The 24,672-nt window shown below is 41.8% G+C and overlaps 1 protein-coding gene across 1 annotated transcript; it reads right to left on the bottom strand.

Annotated features, from left to right (window-relative positions):
* Positions 1 to 15,891: 15,891 nt before the first annotated feature.
* LOC142656647 (protein spinster homolog 1-like) lies at positions 15,892 to 18,364 on the bottom strand. The gene is made up of 6 exons (XM_075831573.1): positions 18,311 to 18,364; positions 17,871 to 18,013; positions 17,634 to 17,786; positions 16,870 to 17,059; positions 16,340 to 16,405; positions 15,892 to 16,075 (listed from the first exon to the last, which is right to left on the bottom strand). The coding sequence occupies exons 1-6, from the start codon at positions 18,362 to 18,364 to the stop codon at positions 15,938 to 15,940; spliced, it is 744 nt and encodes a 247-aa protein (XP_075687688.1). The 3' UTR covers positions 15,892 to 15,937.
* Positions 18,365 to 24,672: the final 6,308 nt, after the last annotated feature.

Here is a 24,672-nt window from a genome sequence, read left to right as displayed (position 1 = left end):
GTGTACCCAGCCTTATGTAGTGCAACCAACTGTCTTATTTCTTCACTAGAACCTGATGACATCACAACCTTGTGTCAGTCAGATCATGAGATTCCAGTGAATAGATTCGTCACCTTCTCTAGAATATTGATTTAGTTCCCAAAATGGCGGATTCCAGGTGACTTACAGAACAAGATTTTATATTAATATTTACCTGCTTGCAGCAAACCAGATCCACTGTCTTTCAGATTAAATGATTTTTCTAAATATGGCAGCGCCCCTGTCAGATAAAAAGAGAGATGTCACTAGAAGCAATGCATGTATTTCCATCATATATGTTTATGGCACATCCACAGGATATATGGATGTGTGACAACGTCTTCCCCATAGACTGTAATGATGAGGTCCATTGAGTTTATAGGAGTTAAAGGGGTTTTCCCACTTTTGACATTTATCACCTATCCACAGTATAGGTGATAAATGTGTGATCGCTGGGGGCCCCACCACTGGGACCCCCACCTATCTATAGAACGGGCATCCCGACCCCCGTTCCTTCTCACTGCACGATCGTGATTTAGAAAAACGATTATAGCGCACACTCCTGCACACTCCTGCACTATAACCGTTTTTCTACTGAAATTGGACGTTCGCTATAAGTGCCTCCACAGCTACAGCACTGATAAACCCCAGAAATAAAATGAAGTACCCCACACCTACCAGTGACACTGAGCCGATCCATGTAGGATAGCAGATTTATATAGAACAGAATCCCTACAATAACGATGGATCGTGTGTAGGAGATTCCAGTACGGTCATGTACGTCCTCTGCTCTGGGGCTTTCACCATCGTCTTCATCCATTTCACATGGAGGAGCCAAAAGGCCTTTCTCCACGTCCACGTTCTCATGGCGAGACGCCATGTTCACGGATTTTGAGACTGTAAACTCTGGTAATAGAAACAGAAAAGGGACATAATATGTAATCACTTTATATTACTATTAGGGTATATTCACATGCGGCAGATTTATTGCATAGATTTCTGTGACTGGCAATAAGTTCCATTCATCTTCATCAGCAAGCATATAATTTCTGCAAGTCCCAGTCAGATGAATGGAAAAGTTGCACAAATTTTTGCACTAAATCTGCCGCGTGTGAATTCCCCCTTATAATTAACATCTCATTATTCAAGAAATTCTAATAGATAATATGGAATCTCAGGACCACAGACAAATATTAATAATTAATAATAATAATAATAATAATAATAACGTACTAATACAGCGTTCTATACAGATGAGCAAAACAGACAAATTGGTCTCGGTATCGCTCGCCGCACTGGTTCTATGATGATTCTGATTTATGCCGTCTGATAGAAAAAAGCAGTACAAGCACTTTCATGTATAAAATATGGCGCTCACTCAGAAATCACCACAATTTTTTTGGCCTCCATTGACATTTATGAGCAAAACTTGTCTGGCTTATGGCATCTGATGGATGATGCTGAGATTTGTTTTACACAGATTGTACATAGAAACACCACAAGCTAAATACACGGCAGCGTACATAACCCCATAGACGAACATTAGCTGCACATTTGGGATCTTACTGCTCTGTCTTCCTGAACATTATAAAGGGGTTGTCTCATCAAAACCACTACTGTCCATATGTTCCAGGAGTGAGATCTTTAGTGATCAGGTGATCGCCGGACGACTATCTTCAGAGAAGGGTTAACTTAATAAAACAATCCATTTAACTATGACCGTTTCATAATCCGGAATGTCTGATAATCTGGAACCTATCGGATTTCGTTAGTGTCCAATTAAATGATCTTTACTGTGGAATTATTGTTTAGAAGATAATTCTATATGTTATACAGGTGAGTCCCATTGATATATGTTCCTCCATGTATACGATGCCCACGACCATGCAGCAGAGCTCAGTGATCTGTGCCAATCAGCTGCTGTAGAATTAGATGTGCGGCTGGGGAGTAAGGTGTATAATAATCTGCAGGAAAAGTCTTATCACCCTTGTTAAATGTAATAAATGTAATAAACTGGGTACTCACAAGTATTTTTCTCTCCACTAGACGGCGCTCACAATCTCTCTCTCTTTTCTTACTCTCTCTGCGCACTCATCATGTGAACGGTGATAATCAAGGCCACGTCCATTCTATTCCTTTGTGACATCATCGCTTTGTGACATAGGAGTTGAGGGCACTGTGATGTAAGTGTTAATAAACAATGGGTGGCTCAGTTATATGACTACTGTACAATAATGTGATGGCCCCTCTTATATAACCTGTCTCACTATTTAACATCCTCTATCTGTATCAGTGCTTTCTAACCTGTGGCTGTCAGGCTGCTATGTAACTACAACTCCCAGCATGCACTGACAAGTTACAGCACATTTCTCCATATATATGTATGTGCAGAGCCATGGGTCCTATCTTTATACATATAATACTATATATTGTTACACATTTGTCATTCTACAATATCTCTACTTCTAGTCCAGTTACTTATACCTATACAGTATATACACCCAAGGCATCCACCACCTGGGGGCCTCTACAGTCACCCCCTCCCACTTGACAACCCCTTTTCAGCATGCAGCTTCTCCAGGTCTCAGGTCTATCTGAGGGCGGCCATACATTAGTATTACATGGCGCCCATTCCAATCAGGTCCTAGGTAGGGAACTTCAGCGGTTCTAATCTCAGCCTTTTGTTGGAGGATTATTAATGGACGACCCCTCTATATAACATCCATATAACCTCATTTATATTATTTTACTACTATGGAAGTGTAAACCTTTCCATAATAGAAAAGGGAAATCAACTCGCTAGAATAAATTGGGCTCCGGCACTCTGTAGTGTAATGGAAGTCAATGGGAGACTCATGGACATGACCTGGATATACAGAAGGAGAACAGTGGTTCAGAGACTTAAACCAGTATCATCTTCTGATGCGTCTCAAGCTGGTGACATAACATTAAAGGTACCCCAGACCGGACCCCCTTTATACAGACCCTAGATCAGACCCCCTGTATACAGACCCCACACCAGAGCCTCCCTTTTACTGACCCCCAGTTTACAGACCAAAGACCCCAAACTACTGAATATTACAGACCTGAATATTACAGATCTCAGACGAGATGTTCAGCTACCGACCTCTCCAAGTCCCTGCGCTTCCCATAGCTTTCAGACACACCGAGAATGTAGTAGTGATGTAGCAGGACGCTTATTCAGCTTGGCTACATCTGATAGACTCAACACTCCTACATCACTATCATTTATAGCAGAGTTTAGTAAGTGTCCTGCAAAATCACTTTACATCTGAAAAGACAAGCACTAAGCTCTACTACATCTGATAGTCTCAACTATGCTACATCACTATTACATCTGCCAGGACATGCATTTAGCTCTGCTACATCTTATAGACTCAACACTGCTACTTCACTACTACATCTGGCAGGACATGCACTTAGCTGGGCTTCATCTGCTAAACTCAACAGTCTGTTTCATGTCTGAAGTACTAGTGATGCAGTAGTGTTGAGTTTATCGGATACCTCAGAGCTGAGTGTGTGTCCTATCAGATGTAGTAGTGATACAGTAATGATGAATATGTCAGATGTAGTGTAGTAGAGTCTATGGGATGTAGCAGAGGTGAGTCTGTTCTGGATTGCATATATACACTGACTAGTATTAGATACAGCGTCTACAGTGCTTAGATAAAGCGTCTCAGCAGACAGTATCACGCATGATAGGCTTAGATACACCAGCTCAGCAGACAGTAGCACACATGATAGAATTAGATACACAGTTCAGCAAGCAGTATCACCCATGATAGGATGCATTGATCTCCCGTTCAGTGTTTGAAAGTCTAGCACGAGAGTTGTGGCTGCACAGGACCCTGGGATCTCATGTCGCAATTTAGATGCTTTTATTGCTATGAATCGCGGCAAAAACCACGCCATTTTGTGCAGAGTTTTAAAAAAAATCACTGCAGAAAGTTACGGTTTTTCCCACAGTTCACGACATAAACTTAATATAAACTGTGAAATGAGATACCAGCCTTAGCTGCCGGGATCTCAGAAAGGCAGTTAATTCATTCATAAAAGTCATTGTAATCTTGCCTGTGATGATAATGAGATGAATGTTGAGAAGAGATCTCTACAGAACAGAAGTGTCAGTCTTTAGTTTTTAAATTGTTTTTATACAAGAAATTTCAGACATAAAAGAGAAAACAATAACAAATATCCGGTAAATATAACGCTCGATCATCTGCTGGTCGTATCATTTAAAAAATGCAAAAGATTATCATTGTCGGCAGCACATCTCCCTGTGTCAACAGGGAGAAGCGCTGCCGACATAATAATAATGTATGGGGACGAGTTATCGGAGTAACGACCGCTCGTCCACATCCATAGCTCCGTGTGACAGGAGCAAGCGAGCGCCGATCAATGATGTCTCGTTGATCGGCACTTGCTGCACTGGCCGAGTGTCGGCTGGTGTAAAATGGCCTTAAGGCTCTATTTACACGACCGGGTCTGAGCGTCGGCCGATAAAAACGGACGTTTTGATCCGTTTTTCTCGGCCGTTTTGCATTTGTTCCGTTTCTTGTTTCCATTTTTAACGGCCGATTTTGACCCGTTTTTGCATCCAATTTTTTCCCTGCCCATTTTAAAAACGGCTGAATTTGTACATTTTTTGGCACACACTTCCCTCTGTAGATAATGCCACACACTGCCCTCTGCAGATACTGCCACACACTGCCCCCTGTAAATACTGTCACAGCCCCCCTGTATGTAGTGCCACACAGCCCCCCTGTAAGAAGTGCCACACAGCCCCCTGTAGGTAATACCACACAGACCCCTGTAGGTAATACCAAACATCCTCCTGTAGGTAGTACCATACAGCCTCACTGTAGGTAATGCCACACAGCTCCCTGTAGGTAATGCCACACAGCCCCCTCTAGGTAGTGCCACACAGCCCCCAGTTGGTAATGGTAATGCCACACAGCCCCCTGTAGGTAATGCCACACAGCCCCCCTGTAGATAATGCTACACATTTCCCTGTAGGTAATGCCACACAGCCCCCTGTAGGTAGTTCTGCACAGTCCCCTTTTACATAGCACCCCCCTACCTTTCTGTAGATAGCGCCACCGTTCCAGGAAAAGTCCCTGACTTCAATGTCCATATATGGACAGTGATGTCAGGGAATTCTCCTGGAGCGGAAATTCCAGCCACAGCATCGGGGATTCCACTTCAGAGGTCCCTGATATCACTGTGTCCATATATGGACAGTGAAGTCAGGGACTTCTCCTGGAGCCGAATCCCCAATCCCCGGCCACAGCGTTGCCGAAGCTGTGACCGAGGATTGGGGATTCCGCTCCTACAGGGAGCAAGAAAATACCCTCCTCCTGCTCACATGCACTTCGTACTGTGAGGAGGAGAGAGCGAGTGAGTGATGGAAGACACTGCCGTCACTCGGAAAAATTTGAATGATGGTTGTGTATTACCTGGCCCCATAAACTTCTATGGGAACTGGGCGGCCGGGAGAATGGCCGAAAATAGGTCATTACCCTTTTTTTCACGGCCCGGTTCAAAAATCAGTCATGTGAATAGCCCCATTCTATTGTTCCTACTGTGGCCGTGTGACGGCCCGTTTTTTGAGTGTCCGTCACACGCCGGGAAACCCTGTCATATGAATTTGGCGTAAGAGTTCAGAGCTACTTGTAAAGTTTATTAAGCAAACAATCTCTTGTATGATCACCATGATTAAACAATCATGGTAATCATCAGCTCCTTATCTACCCAGATAAGGAGCTTGCTGGCTCCTTTATCTCTGGGTGGAAGCCGTGGCCCGAGGCAGAAGGAGGTAAAAAGTTCAGCACTGCTTCAGTGTGAGCAGCGCTGCACTTCTAAGCTTAGTTTCATAAAACATGAAACTAAGTGGAAGAGGTGTCGACACTTGTAGAGAGAAAACTTTCTCCAATGGTACCAGGCAGGGCTGCCTTCTCTCACCTTTGATTTTGCTCATTTTAGAACCGCTGACCACAGCCATTAGAGCGAGCCCTGACATTATAGTATCACGCACATGATAGGCCTATTCGCTGATGATATTATCATTACATTACCAAACCCTATTAAATCCCTGACAGCAACATATCTTGTCCTCAAATTCTTTAGCACAATCTACTATTATAAGTGTAAAGGACCTGCCAGACACAACTTCTGTGTCGACGCCCGTGGGTAATCAGTCTTCGCCTGCTCCCATGTCTGTGAGACTGACTCCATCTTCCACCACTCAGGATGGCAGGCTTAGGAGTGGGAGAGCCTATCACAGCCTGGCCAGATGGAGCTAGCTCCCGCCCACTGTCTATTTACACCTGCCTTTCCTGTTCCTCCTTTGCCTGTGATTCTGCTCTGCTTGTTTCCTTGGCTTACTGACCACTCTCCTGCTCAGCGTTTTGTACCTCGTTCACTCCTGTTTGACTCGGCTCGTTCACTACTCTCCTGCTCAGCGTTTTGTACCTCGTTCACTCCTGGTTTGACTCGGCTCGTTCACTACTCTCGTTGCTCACGATGTCTCTGTGGGCAGCTGCCCCGTTTCCCTAGCTTCTGTTTACCTTTGTCTGTTTGTCTGTCGTGCACTTACTGAGCGTAGGGACCGTCGCCCAGTTGTACCCCGTCGCCTAGGATGGGTCGTTGCAAATAGGCAGGGACTGAGTGGCGGGTAGATTAGGGCTCACCTGTCTGTCTCCCTCCCCGTCATTACAATAAGATTAATTAAACGAAATCTCAGATGAGGCCAAAATATTCCACCTAATACAGAGCAACATATCAAAGCCTCTTTCCCCTTCCCTTGGCGGGAGAATTATATTCACTATTTAGGTAAAGAACTAATCATGTAATATAATCTTGAACCACTAATACCTCACTTGCATGTAGAAACTTGATAGACTATCCTAGTTAGAAACATCCTGGATAGGGCAGATATCTCTTTATAAAATTCTCATATTTCCAACACTCCTTTACCTGCTACGTACCCTCCTAATACCTATCCTAAATTATATAAACAAAAAAACGACATGTCCAAATGAATTATTTTATTGGGCAGGAAAGCGACCAAGGATCCCATTTCACACAATGATGCGTCACCCCTCATTTGGAGGCCTAATCCTCCCTGACCTTTCCAAATACCATAAGGCATCAATCCTAGATCAAACCAAAGATTAGTGGTTATCTTAGACTGACAAACCATGGGATTCAATTGAATTGGCTGTTTTGGTTTCTCATGGATTGAAAGCGCTTCTCATTACATCAACCCTCATCTGTTGGATGTCATTGGATGTTCTTCTGACTTTTCACAAATTTACTGTGGCTCTATCAGACACAGCTGTGCATGAGACTATATACAATTCTCTTTTGCTGCTCCAATAATATGTATACCATTTATATACTCTCGTAACATTCATACCTGGTTTCTGACCGTTTTTTGATGTCTTTTTATTGAGTGACTCATTCCCTGTTCCACTTTTATTGTTTCATGTGTTTTTTATTCTAATAAAATTTTGTATATTGTTCTATAAACTTTATGTGCATTAGTCGATCATATTTTCTTGGATTGGCCTCAAGAGTTACCAAGTATTCAAGCCACCATTCACACCTGCCAACACCGACTCTCATTACCCATGGATAAAACACCCACAAAGAATATTCCACTTCCTCTCACAGTGCTTGAGTCCTTACAAACCTGGCATTAAGCCGGACTACAAACTCTCTCTGATCTTTTTGATCAGGACACCCTGTGTAGTTTCTTGGATTTACAATAAGAATATAATCTGGGTAAAGCAGAAATTTATAAAAATCTGCAGATCCGTTTTTTTTCTAACTGGTAAAGGTCTACCAAAATTCCCTCTTCTTACAACCGCTTATACATTTTTACATAGCAAAACGACCTTACACGCTCGAAAGCGTACGAAACCTTGTTGAAATCTTCCTCCTGTGCAAACCACCACGAGGCGTATTTCAAACTTTAGTCCAGATGTACAATACACCAAACAAACTTACCAGAATGTTTCCTGCTACTGCATCTGCCAATTGTGGGAGAAATTGTGAGCAGGTGGGAACTTTTACATATTTTTGGGAGTGCCCCGACATTGTGGAGCTCCTTATCCATTTTTCTACATAGATTACAGAAATCTCCAATTTCACCCGATTTGTCTCTATCGCATTTACAAATGGAGAAAATACCCTCCCCTTGCGGAACTATCTTGTGCCACATTCTTATGGTAACAACAACTTCCATATCCAGAAAATGGAAATCTCTTGATGTACCCACTATACAAGACATTGTTAGAGTTACTAATTCGAGCTGTAGCTATGAATACATGATAGCTGGAAGTATGTATCTCACCCTCACATTTTGGGATAAATAGAATATTAGGGCAATGCCTGGACATGCTGATCCACTATATTAATCTCGCTTCCCCACACCCACTACAATTTACTCCTACAGGTGACCCTGTTTTGTGTTTTGTTTTATGTGTTTTGTTCTGATCTATTTAAAAATATACCTTGCCGTGTTTTGCTATAATTACGTCCGACCCACAGCTGTCCAGACTTTGACCTCCGTACATATACAACATGTGTATCCCCAGGGATGTACAATAAAATCATTGAGCCCCATAGCAAAATTTAGAAAGGCCCCACCCACACTGAGAGCTCTGTCAAATGTAGTTTAACATAACGCAGGGTTAATGTGGTGTTGTTTTCTGTCACTTTTTCTAGTAGCAGAGATTGTTAATAAATGTTGCGCTATGCGTGACTTGGTGCTGGTACGTTTTTCCAGCCACATTTGTCACATGATGGACAAAGTGTAACAGGTCCAATACTAAAAAACTGTCGACACTACTCAAAAAATGCAAATGAAGTAGGGCCAGCAGTTCCACGGTGTTATTAAAGCTGGTGGTGCTCAGTAATAGGCAGTCATATAGTAGAAATATCTATATACCACGTCACCCACAGGTAAAAACTGTCAAAAATTCTTTATTTTCAGTGCTTCATAGCAGGCATTATACGGGAGATTTGTTTCACGTCTTCTGGCGATTTGTCATGTGGATCAGGGGCTTCATAAATATAGCATTCAGCTCAAATGTTAATGCCAGAAAACTGTCAAATACATTCATACGTTTTTCCCAGAAAGCTTTAAATGATAAAACTCTAAATGCCTGCAACCACTACTACGGCGCGTTTGGTGTATGGTGATATATATATTTGTCCCTCCAGAAAAGTGTATCTCTAGCCTCCGGGGGAGGGGGGAGAAGACTGTGGACACATTCCCACTGCCTGCACTCGCCCCCTTGCCAGGTAATGATATTGCATGGGGGGAGCCATAAACAGTTCCATACCCCCCCCCACTTGCAAGTGCATGAGCATGTGATGTCATACAGAAGTGCACGGGGGGGAGGGGTTTAAAAGGACAAACTGTCCCACACTTCCGCTCTCTTGCCTCCTGCTTCCCTCAACAGATTCTGATTACCACATGAAGCTCTAAGTATCCACGTGTAGCAGCAGTAACCCTCTTCTCCCTCCTTACTTCAACACTTTCCCACCTGCCTGCACATGACCTGCATATCCCCTGGTACCTGTACATCCCCTGGTACCTGTTTAACCCTTTCCCATCATTTATCTGCTACCTCTGGTACACAGCAACCCATTCCCTTTGTTAACCCTTTATCCTCCTTATCCCGTGTTAACCCTTTAGTGCACAGGGACAGTTATTGCTAGGAGGGAGTGTGACAGAAACAGGGAGCATGTGTATTGTATTGTAACTTAACTTCTATGTATTTTAGTTAGAGCCAGGTGGGGGAGGGTCTCACAGAAGCAAGCATGAGTGAATGCACTGTATCTTTAGGTAGGTGGGTGGTGGTATAAATTAGGATTGTGATACCGTGTTTATACTGTACTACGTATAGTGTGAGTTACTCAGTATATATTAACTTGTTATATGTATTGGGGTATACTGATACTATACGGTGATCAGCTACTGTGTTCTGTGTTTGGTGAGATACCCCCCTTTAGAGCGCATAGCGTGGGGGACACATGGGATCACTTCGCACCCCCCTGTTTCCCCCTTTTTCTATCCTTCTTTTCCCTTATTCTGTTCTCTTGTTTGTTCTATATTCTGCTTTTCCCCCTATTTGTGTCTTCGTATCTTCCCACACCCTTCTGAGGGGTGTGTTTTGGTATTTACCTTGTTCTGGAAGTTTCCTCAGGTTTGACCTTGTGACCAGGCAGATGTTGGCAACAGTCCAGGGATTGGTTTGAGCAGCTGAGCGGCGGGAAATCCTGGAGTATAAAAGCCCTTGCTGTCTGGTCCAATCAGCAGTTCGTCTGAAGAGGAAGCCGTTTGAAGAAGCCCTGCCCACCCTCCCCTTTTTCCATGGACAGAATCCCCATAACGGTGTTTGTTAGTGGGTTGTCGCTCAGCTAATGCTGTGTGGACAAGTGCTTATTTATTGGACATTTCAGTATATGACATTATTTATTTAATTATTCAGTTATTCAAGTTGATTATAAAGATTTATTAATATATTTGTTACCCATAATAAACACCACAGCCTTTTATTTCCAACTATTTGTATGCTTGTCTTTATTTATGGTATATCTGGGGGTTGCGTATGTTATCCCATGTATTTTATATGTGAGTGTGAGTATAGTTAGTAATAAATATTACCCTTTATTTACTATGCAGTCGTATACGCTTACTTAGTAGCAAAGCAACTAGACTAACGTTAGTATAACAAAAAGGTAGGAGAACTAGACATAAATCTAGTGACCCTGATTATAAAGGAGGTAGTAATAGTGGGTGACACGAGTAAGTAAACCCTGCTATTATACGAGCCCTTTAACAGGGCAGAGCCCTTTTTATAGTCCAGGATGATCTGGGGATGATTTTATAATTATGTGTGTACGCTGGCCCTTTAAGGCCGGGAACGCGCGCACCATGGAGACCAGTGCACGGTTGGACGGAGGCGATGGGTCGGACACGGAAGTCTGCAGTCGCGGCCGTCGGGGGGCTAGTGAGAGCGTTACATGGACTGCACCCTGCGTCATGTCAGTAGTCCTCTTCTTATGAGTTTTGTTTTTCATAAAGGGATAAGTCCTCTTTAGGGGAAATATGGGATTTAGAGCTTTGTATCAGAAAAACAGAGCTCCATCCGACTGTAAAAATGTATGGTTGAATTTCACACAAAGAAAGAATACAAACCTGACTAGACCAGTGTGATAATGAATGACAATGTGGACTGTTATGTGGCTGCTTCATCCAGTGATAAGAAGCAAAATCACTTGTAATTTGGGATGTAAGGGGCCCATGACTGATTCTGAGCCAAAGAACAGCCCCAAAAATTGTCTCATAATCCAAAATTTTGCAAGATAGTAGCAAATACTGAGCCAAGATATTTAGATATATAAAACTCATGACAAAAAATAATAACAAAATGTTAAAGTGGTTACGTGGGGACCGAAATTTTTAGCAGTATGTTCACTGCAGTATGTGAGTACACGACTAATATACATTCCGGTCCCCTGTCACGCTGATGATGATATTTTAGTAGATTTTTACAATGCTGCCGGGTGACCAGAAGTCTAGTGACACGGTCTAACTTCATGACGACACCACTCTTCGTCATGTGACAGACCCAGCTGTACGCTATGTAATCGCTGTACTACTGCTGTAATGTAGGAGTCTGGTCTGCAGTCTGACATAATATAGGAGTCTGGTCTGAGGTCTAAATTTATTTTGGCCTTTGGTCTGGAGTCTGAATTATTCTTGGGGGTCTGAAGTAATGTAGGGGTTATACGGTCTAAATTAATTTTGTTGTCTTGTCTGAAGTCTAAATTAATTTGACATCTGATGTGGTATCTGAATTTTTCTTATAAGTTTGGTGTCTGGATTTATTTATGGGTCTGCTCTGTGGTCAGAATTTGTGTTGCTACAGAGGCTGAGGATAAACTGTATAAGATAGTGGCCAAAGATGTCTGGGGCCAGATGGAGAAGAAAAGGAACTTAGTGAAGGACTTCAATTAGAGAAGATGTCAACTGTGATTCACTGGATTTAAAAATTATTTATTCTGAATCTGATTAGTACCGTATTCACTTTCATAGTCTGCAGTGAGATAATACTCAGCAGATCTCCTATGTAAAACTGGTATCTGACCACTATATTGTGACTGTAAGACAGGTTCATTGGTTATATTGGTTTTTCCATAGTGGTAGCGTACAGGTTTTCCAGACAAGCAGCGAGTGTACGCCTAATCTTGAATGAGTGATCAGGCGGCTCTGTGTTCCATGTTTATTTTTTTGTATTAACAATGTGGCTTACGTATTTAAGGGAGAAGTAGATGCTGCCTAGATTTCAATCCTGACTCTTTCTCTGATTGGATTTCATGACTTTCAGTAGCTTTTCCCTACATTTTTCTATTAATCCAGAACATGTGATATATCAGAAAGTTTAAGAGTACAGACAGTTTTCTATAGTATTTTGTTACTTATATAATAATACCCTTTGTTTAGGTTTTGATGTTTTTATTAAAATAACATGACTACATTTTCCACATAAGGTTGGTATACATGAACGAATTTAAGGTGTAACCAGGAGCAGTTAGAAACATGCTATTCTTAAAGTTCTTTGTTTCAACTAGAGATGGTCTGTAACTGCAGTCTCTTCTGTTGGTGCAATGTGGATGAAAGGTATTCCAGTTGAGTCATGTTGTTAGTTGCCATAAATCGTTGGTAGGTGGCACTAATCATGTCCGGGTTGGCACTGTGACTCAGCCGAGCCACAGGCAGAAACATTTGTCATTTTTTACACACAGTCTGGGGATCCAGATCTGTAGTACAAAGATTTGTTCAGTCCAATTTGGCACTGTGACTCAGCCGAGACACAGGCACAGAAAAAAAATCCTTTGAGGTGGACCTATGTTTGCTGGTATTCATGCAAATTCCTTGGGATGCTTTTCCGAGGAAGAGCTCAGTGGAAATTCCATATGAATGAGTCTGTGAGGTAGGTCTTGTTTTCTCCCTCAATGCAATCTTTGGAATTGCAGACACTCTAGGTCCAGTTCCCTCAATTATCGGTGTAGAATCTATAATGTTTAAACCACTGGATTCAGTAACAGGGTAGGTCATGGCAGCTTTGCATTCATGACTTCCACTGCTAACTATTGATTTCCTGTTGCAAGAATACATGTTCTGTATGGTGTTCTTGATTCTGCATGCACTGAAACTTTTAGTGGTTTTTCGGAAACATTATAGTTATGTCTTGAGCAGCAGAGCCCTGCTGCTCATTACGGTGAAAGTCTGAGGAGCTCCAAAACTTGTTCACTTTCTATTTGTCCTCGTGTGTAGAGTAAGGACAGGGTTCTTTTGCTCTCAAGAGCCAGTGCAGCCATGGACAAATCAATATAAAATGTCCAAGACTTCATCCTGTTAAGATAAAAAAAACATATAAGCCTGATTTTGTAGGAATACATTATTAGATAATTCTCATTTTATATTATCATACTTCATACCACTAGATGGTCAATGAGTAGTTGAAAATTCTGAACTATCAAAGTCTCCCATGGGCTTCATTCATCAAAACGTTCTAAAATAAAATCTGGCCTGATTGCCCATAGCAACCAATCAGAGATCAGATTTAATATCTTAAAGGCTATGGACATCTTTGCAGACTATTTTTATTGCTTTGTATTTTATTACATAAAACATTTTCACAATTAGTTTGTGTTTTGCAGCTTCTATGTCTTACAATACAAAACAAGCTGCTCTATGCCAATCAGTGCTCATTCCGTCAGACGAGCTAACTGTTGATTCAGTCTCCAGCCCATCTCTCTGCTCTCCTGAACGCTAATCTAAGCTGACATCTTATTTGATTTAAGTTTAGTTTTATTTTCTTTCATTGTAAAGATGGCAGCTTAGATCAATGTTAGGAGAGCAGAGAAAGTGGTGTGAGACTGACCCGACAGTAAACTCATTTGACGGAATAATTACTGAATGGCATCCAGCAGCTTGTATTGTAAAACATATAAGCTGCAGAAGGCAAACTGTCCCAAATGTTTTTTTTAATTAAAACCAATTGTAAATGTATTTTATTTAATAAAATACAAACAACGCAATGAAAGTAAAATGTCGGCAAAGTAGTCTTACCCTTTAACCCATTCACTGCTAATGAGGTATATTAGAAGTCCTTGCAGAAAGGCACTTCAGTTGCCAAGACCATATCTGATACCCAATCTTTATAATTAAATCTGATTGCTTCTCTAGCAATACCCATTACAGGCTATGGTCATAGCGATAACAATTATCACTAAGAAGGAATGTCTATACATTTCTGATCAATAGAAAATATTTTTATCTGTCAGAAAAGTAAAAACCACTGGAGTAGAACTGGAGTTTCTTAAAACATAACTTTTGCTGTTATTCCCTCTTAAAAATGAGTTGCACAATATTGACACATATATAATATACGCAGGAAGTACATTTTTTCCTCCTTGTTACAAAACCATCAATAGCGTCGTCAGACACCGTGAACAGGCGTTCACTCCAACAAGGGCAACACATGGGCCATGAATTTTCCTTGCCACTGCAGGGTTATTGAACGGCAGTTATAGCTCTAGTGGACTTAACACGGCTGAATGGCCAATCTTCCCTGATGAATTCGGGCCATAAAGAAACGCGTCGGGAGGAAAATATTGATCTCTAACATTGAAGAGAGGTTTCCCAGGGCTCTTGTTTTGAGGAGTCCAACCAAGTGCACCTGACAACAGAACGGGTAGGGGGGTAATTACCCGAGAGGCTCTATAATTATTTGCAAGATGACTATTGGGATAAATAAGATATAAAAGAAAAAAATGGAGCTTACATTTTGACATCCTTGAAAGTTTAAGGTATAAACGACTGAGTGTTTTTCAATTGTACATCTCCTAAGCTTGGATGATACATTGATTTGTGCTATTGAATGTTTTATAACAAGGAGGAAAAAATTTACTTCCTACATATATTATATATGTGTCAATATGGTGCAACACATTTCTGAGAAGGAACAACAGTAAAAGTTATGTTTTAAGAAACTCCACTTCTACTCCAGTGGTTTTGTCTTTGATAATTGTGGAGCACTCTATCGAATCATAATCTTGGTGAAGGACTATAAAATTCACTATCTTTCTACCGTCTGTCAGAAAAGACAATTTCTCCCACTAATGATTACCATAAACCATGATTTTCAGCACTAAAAAAATAAGTATTTGTTAACGCATTAGAATAGGATTAGGGATTTGTGATTATTTAACATTTTCTGACCATAGAGCCAGTGTAAATCCAAGGTTGAGCTGCACTTTAATTCTGCAGGACACATGAGTAGACAGTGGACATACACACAGACAGGGTAGATACCTTCAGACTCCATGTCTGCCCTCTTTCGGTCTTTCTCAAGAAAGAGGGCAGCTGCCAAGAACAATCCTCCTCCGATAGCGCTCACGAATACGCAGACCATGAGGGCATATTTCAGGCTGTTAAACATCAGCAGGTCGGATTCTGGCTTTCCTCTGCGGATGAGGTCAGATAGCTGAGGATAAGAAAATAACACATTGTTATGTAAGATGAATTATGGGAAATATCAGAATATGTGTAGATTTTCTCAGACAGCGGATGATGGATATTAATGCAGAAATCCGGTGACAGCAGACTGTAGGTGGTGGTGAGTGACAGCTCCTCACTGAGGGTGCTGTATGGGCCTTGTGTGTGCACTATATGGTTGCTATATCTTTACTGTCTGTTTGGTGGGGGTGTACTGTATTAGTGCTGTCTCCTTTGTGTGAAATGTATGTGCGTGGTAAGTTGTTCACAAAGGGTGTCATTCAGGCTAAGACTGACCCCGACGGTAAAGAATTTTGTTTATATACCCTTTAGGACGATGATGTAACTAATACTTACCACTCCGATCAGAGAGGGGCTCCATGCATCACCCAGCAGGTGGGACACAATTATTTGTAGGGCCTCCGCTGTGGATCGTCTTCCGGGGGTCACCACACTCTAAAACAAGAGGACATTCTGAGTAGGCAGAAGGAAGTTACTGAACCTAACTCAACAATGGCAGCCAGACAAAGTGACGGAATATCTGCACTACAATATCTGCAGACAGCGCAGTCTGTACTTGTAGTGTCCTCCGTCTCTTGTCTGGCAGTTATTGCAGAGTCAGTGGCATTTCATAAACTAGGCCAGAAAATAGACAACAGGCGAAATAAATGTCATTTTAGCTGTAATAGAGAAACATCCTCATGGTTTCTGATCACTTACCAGCAGGATGTCGTCCACAATGGCAAAATTCAGTGCCAGCAATAACGCCCCGATGGAGATGAAGATCTGAGGGGAGACAAAACATTCAGAAAAGACTAAATGGGGAATACGGGGAGGGGGCAGTACAATAAGTTACCTCTTATCCTGAACTCTTCTGCACAGGGTGGGTATTAAACCTGCGTATAGACCTTACACTGTATAATAATGTATATGTGTATGAATACCTGTGTGTCTATGTGTATGTATAGCAGTATATCTGTATGTGTATGATATCCACAGGTATACACTGTATGTATGTATGTAAAGGTATACTGTATGTTTATATATGTCTGCCTAATGATTCAGTATGTGTATGTAAAGCTGTATATCTGTATGTGTATGGTATCCACAGCTATATACAGTATGATTGTATGTATAGGTGTATATGTATGTATATCTACAGGTATGTGTATGGATATTGTTTCTTCACCTTTTTAATATAATTAAAAGAAAAAACATCAATGACAGAAAGCTGTTCATCAGCCACTTACATAGGAGGCCACAAGGCTGAAACTTGCCAATAACAAAGCCAAGAGCAGGAAAGGGGCGCCACCCAGCATTCCGCACGCACAGACTAATGCGTCTGCCCGCGGGTTGATTTTCCTGAACCTCTTGCTTATCTCCACGCCAGCTCCAACTCCCACGATTCCGGTGATCACAGTGATCATGCCAAAAATCAGACTGCAAAGATAGAGATTATAGAGGTCATCAAATGGATTCTCCACAATTGTAATTAAATGATGATTAAAGGACCTGAGTATGACTACTGCTCCATCTATCTGCATGTATCTAAAGATTAAATCCATAAACTCTCTTCTCAGGCTGACAGGGCTCTCTATGGACCTATCCCAAATATCTTGTCAGTATAGAGCAGACTGTCACGTAGCAGTCTATATACACTATGAGGGTGAGGTTTTATATCACAGAATTGTTGAAGATTTTTTTGTGCGGTTTGGCAAATAAATATCCACAAGAATTTATTCACTGTAAATACACGTTGCGGAAATGTCGCACATTTTTACAGTGGATTTTACCCTTAGCAATGCAAAGGGTGAAATCTGAGGCAAATCCGAAGTAAAATCCACATTTAACACCCCATGTCTGAACCTACCCTGTAAATAGATGGCTGCCAGGAGCCCTGACCACTCACCGCGTAGCCGTGCCCAAAACTCAGGTAGAGAAAGGAAGAGTATGGACATAATGGGAGATAGCAACCCTCACAACCTCCTGGCACACACAGTAAATAAGCGTTTACCTGTCATCAAATTGACATATTGCAGTCTGACATGGATCACTTCTGTATAGGATGACCCGGGCCCGCTTGTAGAAGGACAGAGCCCAGTGGGAGAGGGAGCCGGAAACAAATGTCACAGTTGTGAATCCCAGCATGGAGAGCATAAAGCTCGGGCTACAGAGAGAGAGAGAAATGTGAGTGACACAAGAGACACGGGGTAAAGCCAGCGACAACCATCACTACACGGAAAACACTCACTTTTTCAGCAGAGCTTTCACGTCGGTCATCCAAGAATTGTTGTTTGGGTGTTTATAGCTTTTTTGTTCTGCGGCTCCTCTGGATGGTTCCTTCATAAAGAAGATAAGAAGCAGGACGGCTATAATCCCCAGACCTGGAATGATCTGTCCAGAAGAAGGAGGAGACAATGTATATTATATATATAGAAGTATTACAAATATGAAGTGACTGAAACCAGATAAAGGGGCAAAACCTAGAAATGACTAATAACAAAAAACAACACATGTCAGTGTCCATAAATGACGGTCTACAGCCTCCGGACTGATACTCATAGAGCTGGAACTTTCCCAAGTCCCTACTTATTGTTTATGGTTCCAGAAGATAATGGGAGCAATTCCAATAATAAGACAAAAAATGAAATAATAGTTTGCCTGCAGGAATCCTGCAATCCTCTCACTTACCCGCAGTGCCCAGTGCCAGTCACCACCAAGAGCGCTTGTCACTTTGGCCCCCATGATGTATCCAAGGCCACTTAATAGGCAAAAATGAAGAAGATTTATAGTTAAGAAAGGGCATAATCTCTGCACAAATATAACTATAGACATAGATATAAACAGTATAAACTTCTACACTCATTATATATATTAGACACTTTTTGTATCCAGTTAATAATTGTAAAATAATGTGTTTACACAGGACACTCACCAGCCTACGGGGATAGCAGTCCAAAAGATGGACAACATGCGGCTTCGCTGGTCTGCTACAAATAGGTCGGCGATGATGGAGGGGGCAATAGTGGAGTAACTTGCCGCACCGATCCCAACCAGTCCTCGCATGAGCAGGAACAGCCAGAAATACTGGGGAAAAGGAAAAAAAATCAGAAATAATAACATCTTTAGTAAAGCTTTGCCATTGGGACTTTAATATTGATGGCCTATTGTTAGGATAGACAATGAAGGAAATAAATCAAAACTTCAATGGGTCGCTTGTTGGGGGTCCCGGAGATCAGAGCCCCACAGATTGAGCATGGAAGAAGGATAGGTTATCAATGGGAATGTCCCGGAAAACCCCTTTAATAATAAACTCAGGATGTTACCTTATCAGGAATAAATGAGCTGCCAAGGATGGAGGCTGACCAGAGGGTGATCCCAACACATAGCAGATATTTTCTATTCTAGTGATCACCCAAATATCCAAATACTGGAGCCACCAACATAAAGCTGCAGAGGAAGACTGAAAGGGAAGGGGGAGAGAAGAGGTGAAAGGAAGATACAACAGACATTTATATATGGACAAACTATTAAATCCTGCATTTTAACCACATTCCCCCCTTTTTTTTTAATTCCCACTCTCATTCATTAATGTAAAGCTTAACCTTTCAATTACTTTTGCAGTTTGATAAAACTTTTTGTAACTCTGTGAACATAGTAAAAACGATATAGTACATCTTAATGTCTTATTTTGTGTTATCACTGGAACCCATCAACAAGCAGGTAAATGCTGCTGATGGATGTTATTATGGCCTTATTATGGATTTGTCAGCCCAGTCACAGCAGAACACCATTATCCTAGGTTTTCATGTCGCGGTCACGTCGCAAAAACACTGCAAAATCGTGCTGTTTTGTGGCAATTTATGGCAATAAAACACATTTTGACCGCGAGGTGTGTACCCAGCCTTATGTAGTGCAACCGACTGTCTTATTTCTTCACTAGAACCTGATGACATCACAACCTTGTGTCAGTCAGATCATGAGATTCCAGTGAATAGATTCGTCACCTTCTCTAGAATATTGATTTAGTTCCCAAAATGGGGGATTCCAGGTGACTTACAAAACAAGATTTTATATTAATATTTACCTGCTTGCAGCAAACCAGATCCACTGTCTTTCAGATGAAATGATTTTTCTAAATATGGCAGCGCCCCTGTCAGATAAAAAGAGAGATGTCACTAGAAGCAATGCATGTATTTCCATCATATACGTTTATGGCACATCCACAGGATGTATGGATGTGTGACAACGTCTTCTCTGGGACCCTCACCTATCAGGGGAACTGGGGGTCCTGAGTTCTGCAATTCACAAAGCCAGTGCTCCCCATAGACTGTAATGATGAGGTCCATTGAGTTTATAGGAGTTAAAGGGGTTTTCCCACTATTGACATTTATCACCTATCCACAGGATAGGTGATAAATGTATGATCGCTGGGGCCCCACCACTGGGACCCCCACCTATCTATAGAACGGGCATCCCGACCCCCGTTCCTCCTCACTGCACGATCGTGATTTAGAAAAACGATTATAGCGCACACTCCTGCGCACTCCTGCACTATAACCGGTTTTCTACTGAAATTGGAGGTTCGCTATAAGTGCCTCCACAGCTACAGCACTGATAAACCCCAGAAATAAAATGAAGTACCCCACACCTACCAGTGACACTGAGCCGATCCATGTAGGATAGCAGATTTATATAGAACAGAATCCCTACAATAACGATGGATCGTGTGTAGGAGATTCCAGTACGGTCATGCACGTCCTCTGCTCTGGGGCTTTCGCCATCGTCTTCATCCATTTCACATGGAGGAGCCAAAAGGCCTTTCTCCACGTCCACGTCCTCATGGCGAGACGCCATGTTCACGGATTTTGAGACTGTAAACTCTGGAAATAAAAACAGAAAAGGGACATAATATTTAATCACTTTATATTACTATTAGGGTATATTCACATGCGGCAGATTTATTGCATAGATTTCTGTGACTGGCAATAAGTTCCATTCATCTTAATCAGCAAGCATATAATTTCTGCAAGTCCCAGTCTGATGAATGGAAAAGTTGCACAAATTTTTGCACTAAATCTGCCGCGTGTGAATTCGCCCTTATAATTAACATCTAATTATTCAAGAAATTCTAATAGATAATATAGAATCTCAGGACCACAGACAAATATTAATAAATAATAATAATAATAATAATAATAATAATAATAATAATAATGTACTAATACAGCGTTCTATACAGATGAGCAAAACAGACAAATTGGTCTCGGTATCGCTCGCCGCACTGGTTCTATGATGATTCTGATTTATGTCGTCTGATAGAAAAAAGCAGTTCAAGCACTTTCATGTATAAAATATGGCGCTCACTCAGAAATCACCACCATTTTTTAGGTCTCCTTTGAATCTATGGGCAGAACTGGTCTGGCTTATGGCATCTGATGGATGATGCTGAGATTTGTTTTACACGGATTGTACATAGAAACACCACAAGCTAAATACACGTCAGCGTACATAACCCCATAGACGAACATTAGCTGCACATTTGGGATCTTACTGCTCTGTCTTCCTGAATATTATAAAGGGGTTGTCTCATCAAAACCACTACAGTCCATATGTTCCAGGAGTGAGATCTTTAGTGATCAGGTGATCGCCGGATTACTGCCTTCAGAGAAGGGTTAACTTAATAAAACAATCCATTTAACTATGACCGTTTCATAATCCGGAATGTCTGATAATCTGGAACCTGTCGGATTTCGTTAGTGTCCAATTAAATGATCTTTACTGTGGAATTATTGTTTAGAAGATAATTCTATATATTATACAGGTGAGTCCCATTGATATATGTTCCTCCATGTATACGATGCCCACGACCATGCAGCAGAGCTCAGTGATCTGTGCCAATCAGCTGCTGTAGAATTAGATGTGCGGCTGGGGAGTAAGGTGTATAATAATCTGCTGGAAAAGTCTTATCACCCTTGTTAAATGTAATAAATGGAATAAGCTGGGTACTCACAAGTATTTTTCTCTCCACTAGGCGGCGCTCACAATCTCTCTCTCTTTTCTTACTCTCTCTGCGCTCTCATCATGTGAACGGTGATAATCAAGGCCACGTCCATTCTATTCCTTTGTGACATCATCGCTTTGTGACATAGGAGTTGAGGCCACGTCCATTCTATTCCTTTGTGACATCATCGCTTTGTTACATAGGAGTTGAGGGCACTGTGATGTAAGTGTTAATAAACAATGGGTGGCTCAGTTATATGACTACTGTACAATAATGTGATGGCCCCTCTTATATAACCTGTCTCACTATTTAACATCCTCTATCTGTATCAGTGCTTTCTAACCTGTGGCTGTCAGGCTGCTATGTAACTACAACTCCCAGCATGTACTGACAAGTTACAGCACATTCCTCCATATATATGTATGTGCAGAGCCATGGGTCCTATCTTTATACATATAATACTATATATTGTTACACATTGGTCATTCTACAATATCTCTACTTCTAGTCCAGTTACTTATACCTATACAGTATATACACCCAAGGCATCCACCACCTGGGGGCCTCTATAGTCACCCCCTCCCACTTTACACCAGGGACCTTAAAAGATTTGTTCCAACTAGACAACCCCTTTTCAGCATGCAGCCTCTCCAGGTCTCAGGTCTATCTGAGGGCGGCCATACATTAGTATTACATGGCGCCCATTCCAATCAGGTCCTAGGTAGGGAACTTCAGTGGTTCTAATCTCAGCCTTTTGTTGGAGGATTATTAATGGACGACCCCTCTATATAACATCCATATAATCTCATTTATATTATTTTACTTCTATGGAAGTGTAAACCTGTCCATAATAGAAAAGGGAAATCAACTCGCTAGAATAAATTGGGCTCCGGCACTCTGTAGTGTAATGGAAGTCAATGGGAGACTCATGGACATGACCTGGATATACAGAAGGAGAACAGTGGTTCAGAGACTTAAACCAGTATCATCTTCTGATGCGTCTCAAGCTGGTGACATAACATTAAAGGTACCCCAGACCGGAACCCCTTTATACAGACCCTAGATCAGACCCCCCTGTATACAGACCCCACACCAGAGCCCCCCTTTTACTGACCGCCAGTTTACAGTCCAAAGACCCCAAACTACCCTTTTACAGACCTCAGACGAGATGTTCAGCTACCGACCTCTCCCCGTTCCTGCGCTTCCCATAGCTTTCTGACGCACCGAGAATTAGCGCAGATTCCCCCTTTTTCAACGAATTTCCAGGTATTCCGCTAGAGGTGGCATGTATGTCATATATTGCGGAACTGATCATATCAGATCAAGCAGAACTTACTATGTCATATGTAGTAGTGTTGAGTTTACAAGATTCACCGTGTCCAGTCAGATGTAGTAGTGATGTAGCAGGACGCTTATTCAGCTCTGCTACATCTGATAGTGATGTAGGAGTGTTGAGTCTATCAGTTATAGCAGAGTTTAGTAAGTGTCCTGCAAAATCACTTTTACATCTGAAAAGACACGCACTAAGCTCTACTACATCTGATAGTCTCAACTATGCTACATCACTACTACATCTGGCAGGACATTCATTTAGCTCTGCTACATCTTATAGACTCAACAGTCTGTTTCATGTCTGAAGTACTAGTGATGCAGTAGTGTTGAGTTTATCGGATACCTCAGAGCTGAGTGTGTGTCCTATCAGATGTAGTAGTGATGCAGTAATGATGAATATGTCAGATGTAGTGTAGTAGAGTCTATGGGATGTAGCAGAGGTGAGTCTGGTCTGGATTGCATATATACACTGACTAGTATTAGATACAGCGTCTACAGTGCTTAGATAAAGCGTCTCAGCAGACAGTATCTCGCATGATAGGCTTAGATACACCAGCTCAGCAGACAGTAGCACACATGATAGAATTAGATACACAGTTCAGCAAGCAGTATCACCCATGATAGGATGCATTGATCTCCCGGTCAGTGTTTCAAAGTCTAGCACGAGAGTTGTGGCTGCACAGGACCCTGGGATCTCATGTCGCAATTCAGATGCTTTTATTGCTATGAATCGCGGCAAAAACCACGCCATTTTGTGTCGAGTTTTAAAAAAATCACTGCAGAAAGGTACGGTTTTTCCCACAGTTCACGACATAAAATTAATATAAACTGCGAAATGAGATACCAGCCTTAGCTGCCGGGATCTCAGAAAGGCAGTTAATTCATTCATAAAAGTCATTGTAATCTTGCCTGTGATGATAATGAGATGAATGTTGAGAAGAGATCTCTACAGAACAGGAAGTGTCAGTCTTTTTTTTTAAATTGTTTTTATATTTTCTGAGAAGACAAGAAATTTCAGACATAAAAGAGAAAACAATAACAAATGTCCGGTTAATATAACGCTCGATCATCCGTTGGTCGTATCATTTAAAAAAAGTAAAAGATTATCATTGTCGGCAGCACATCTCCCTGTGTCAACAGGGAGACGCGCTGCCGACATGATAATAATGTATGTGGACGAGCATCCATAGCTCCGTGTGACAGGAGCAAGCGAGCGCCGATCGATGATGTCTCGTTGATCGGCACTTGCTGCACTGGCCGAGTGTCGGCTGGTGTAAAAGGGCCTTAAGGGCTTATTTACACAACAGGGTCCGAGTGTCGGCCGATAAAAACAGCCGTTTTGATCCGTATTTCTCTGCCATTTTGCATCCGTTCCGTGTTTCCGTTTATAACAGCCGATTTTGCATACGAGTTTTTTCCCTGTCCGTTTTAAAAATGGATGAATTTCATTTGTAAAATTTTTGCCACGCACTTCCCTCTGTAGATAATGCCACACACTGCCCTCTGCAGATACTGCCACAGCCCCCCTGTAGGTAGTGCCACACAGCCCCCCTGGCAGTAGTGCCACACAACCCCCTGTAGGTAATGCCACACAGCCCCCTGTAGGTAATGCCACACAGACCCCTGTAGGTAGTGCCACACAGCCTCCCTGTAAGTAATGCAACACAGCCCCCTGTAGGTAATGCCACACAGCCCCTTCTAGGTAGTGCCACACAGC

This window comes from Rhinoderma darwinii, chromosome 6 (genome assembly GCF_050947455.1).
Source record: "Rhinoderma darwinii isolate aRhiDar2 chromosome 6, aRhiDar2.hap1, whole genome shotgun sequence".
NCBI classification, from domain to species: domain Eukaryota; kingdom Metazoa; phylum Chordata; class Amphibia; order Anura; family Rhinodermatidae; genus Rhinoderma; species Rhinoderma darwinii.
This window is presented reverse-complemented; position numbering and strand designations above follow the sequence as displayed.

Excerpts from the sequence above, each read along its gene's own strand:
- LOC142656647 (XM_075831573.1), bottom strand. The coding sequence starts at position 18,364 with ATGGGGGCCAAAGTGACAAGCGCTCTTGGTGGTGACTGGCACTGGGCA. Across the intron at positions 17,060-17,633 it reads ATATGTCAATTTGATGACAG|TCTGATTTTTGGCATGATCA; the intron begins GTAAACGCTTAT and ends CTATCTTTGCAG. Across the intron at positions 16,406-16,869 it reads TCAGCCTTGTGGCCTCCTAT|ATCTTCATCTCCATCGGGGC; the intron begins GTAAGTGGCTGA and ends GTCTCCCCTCAG.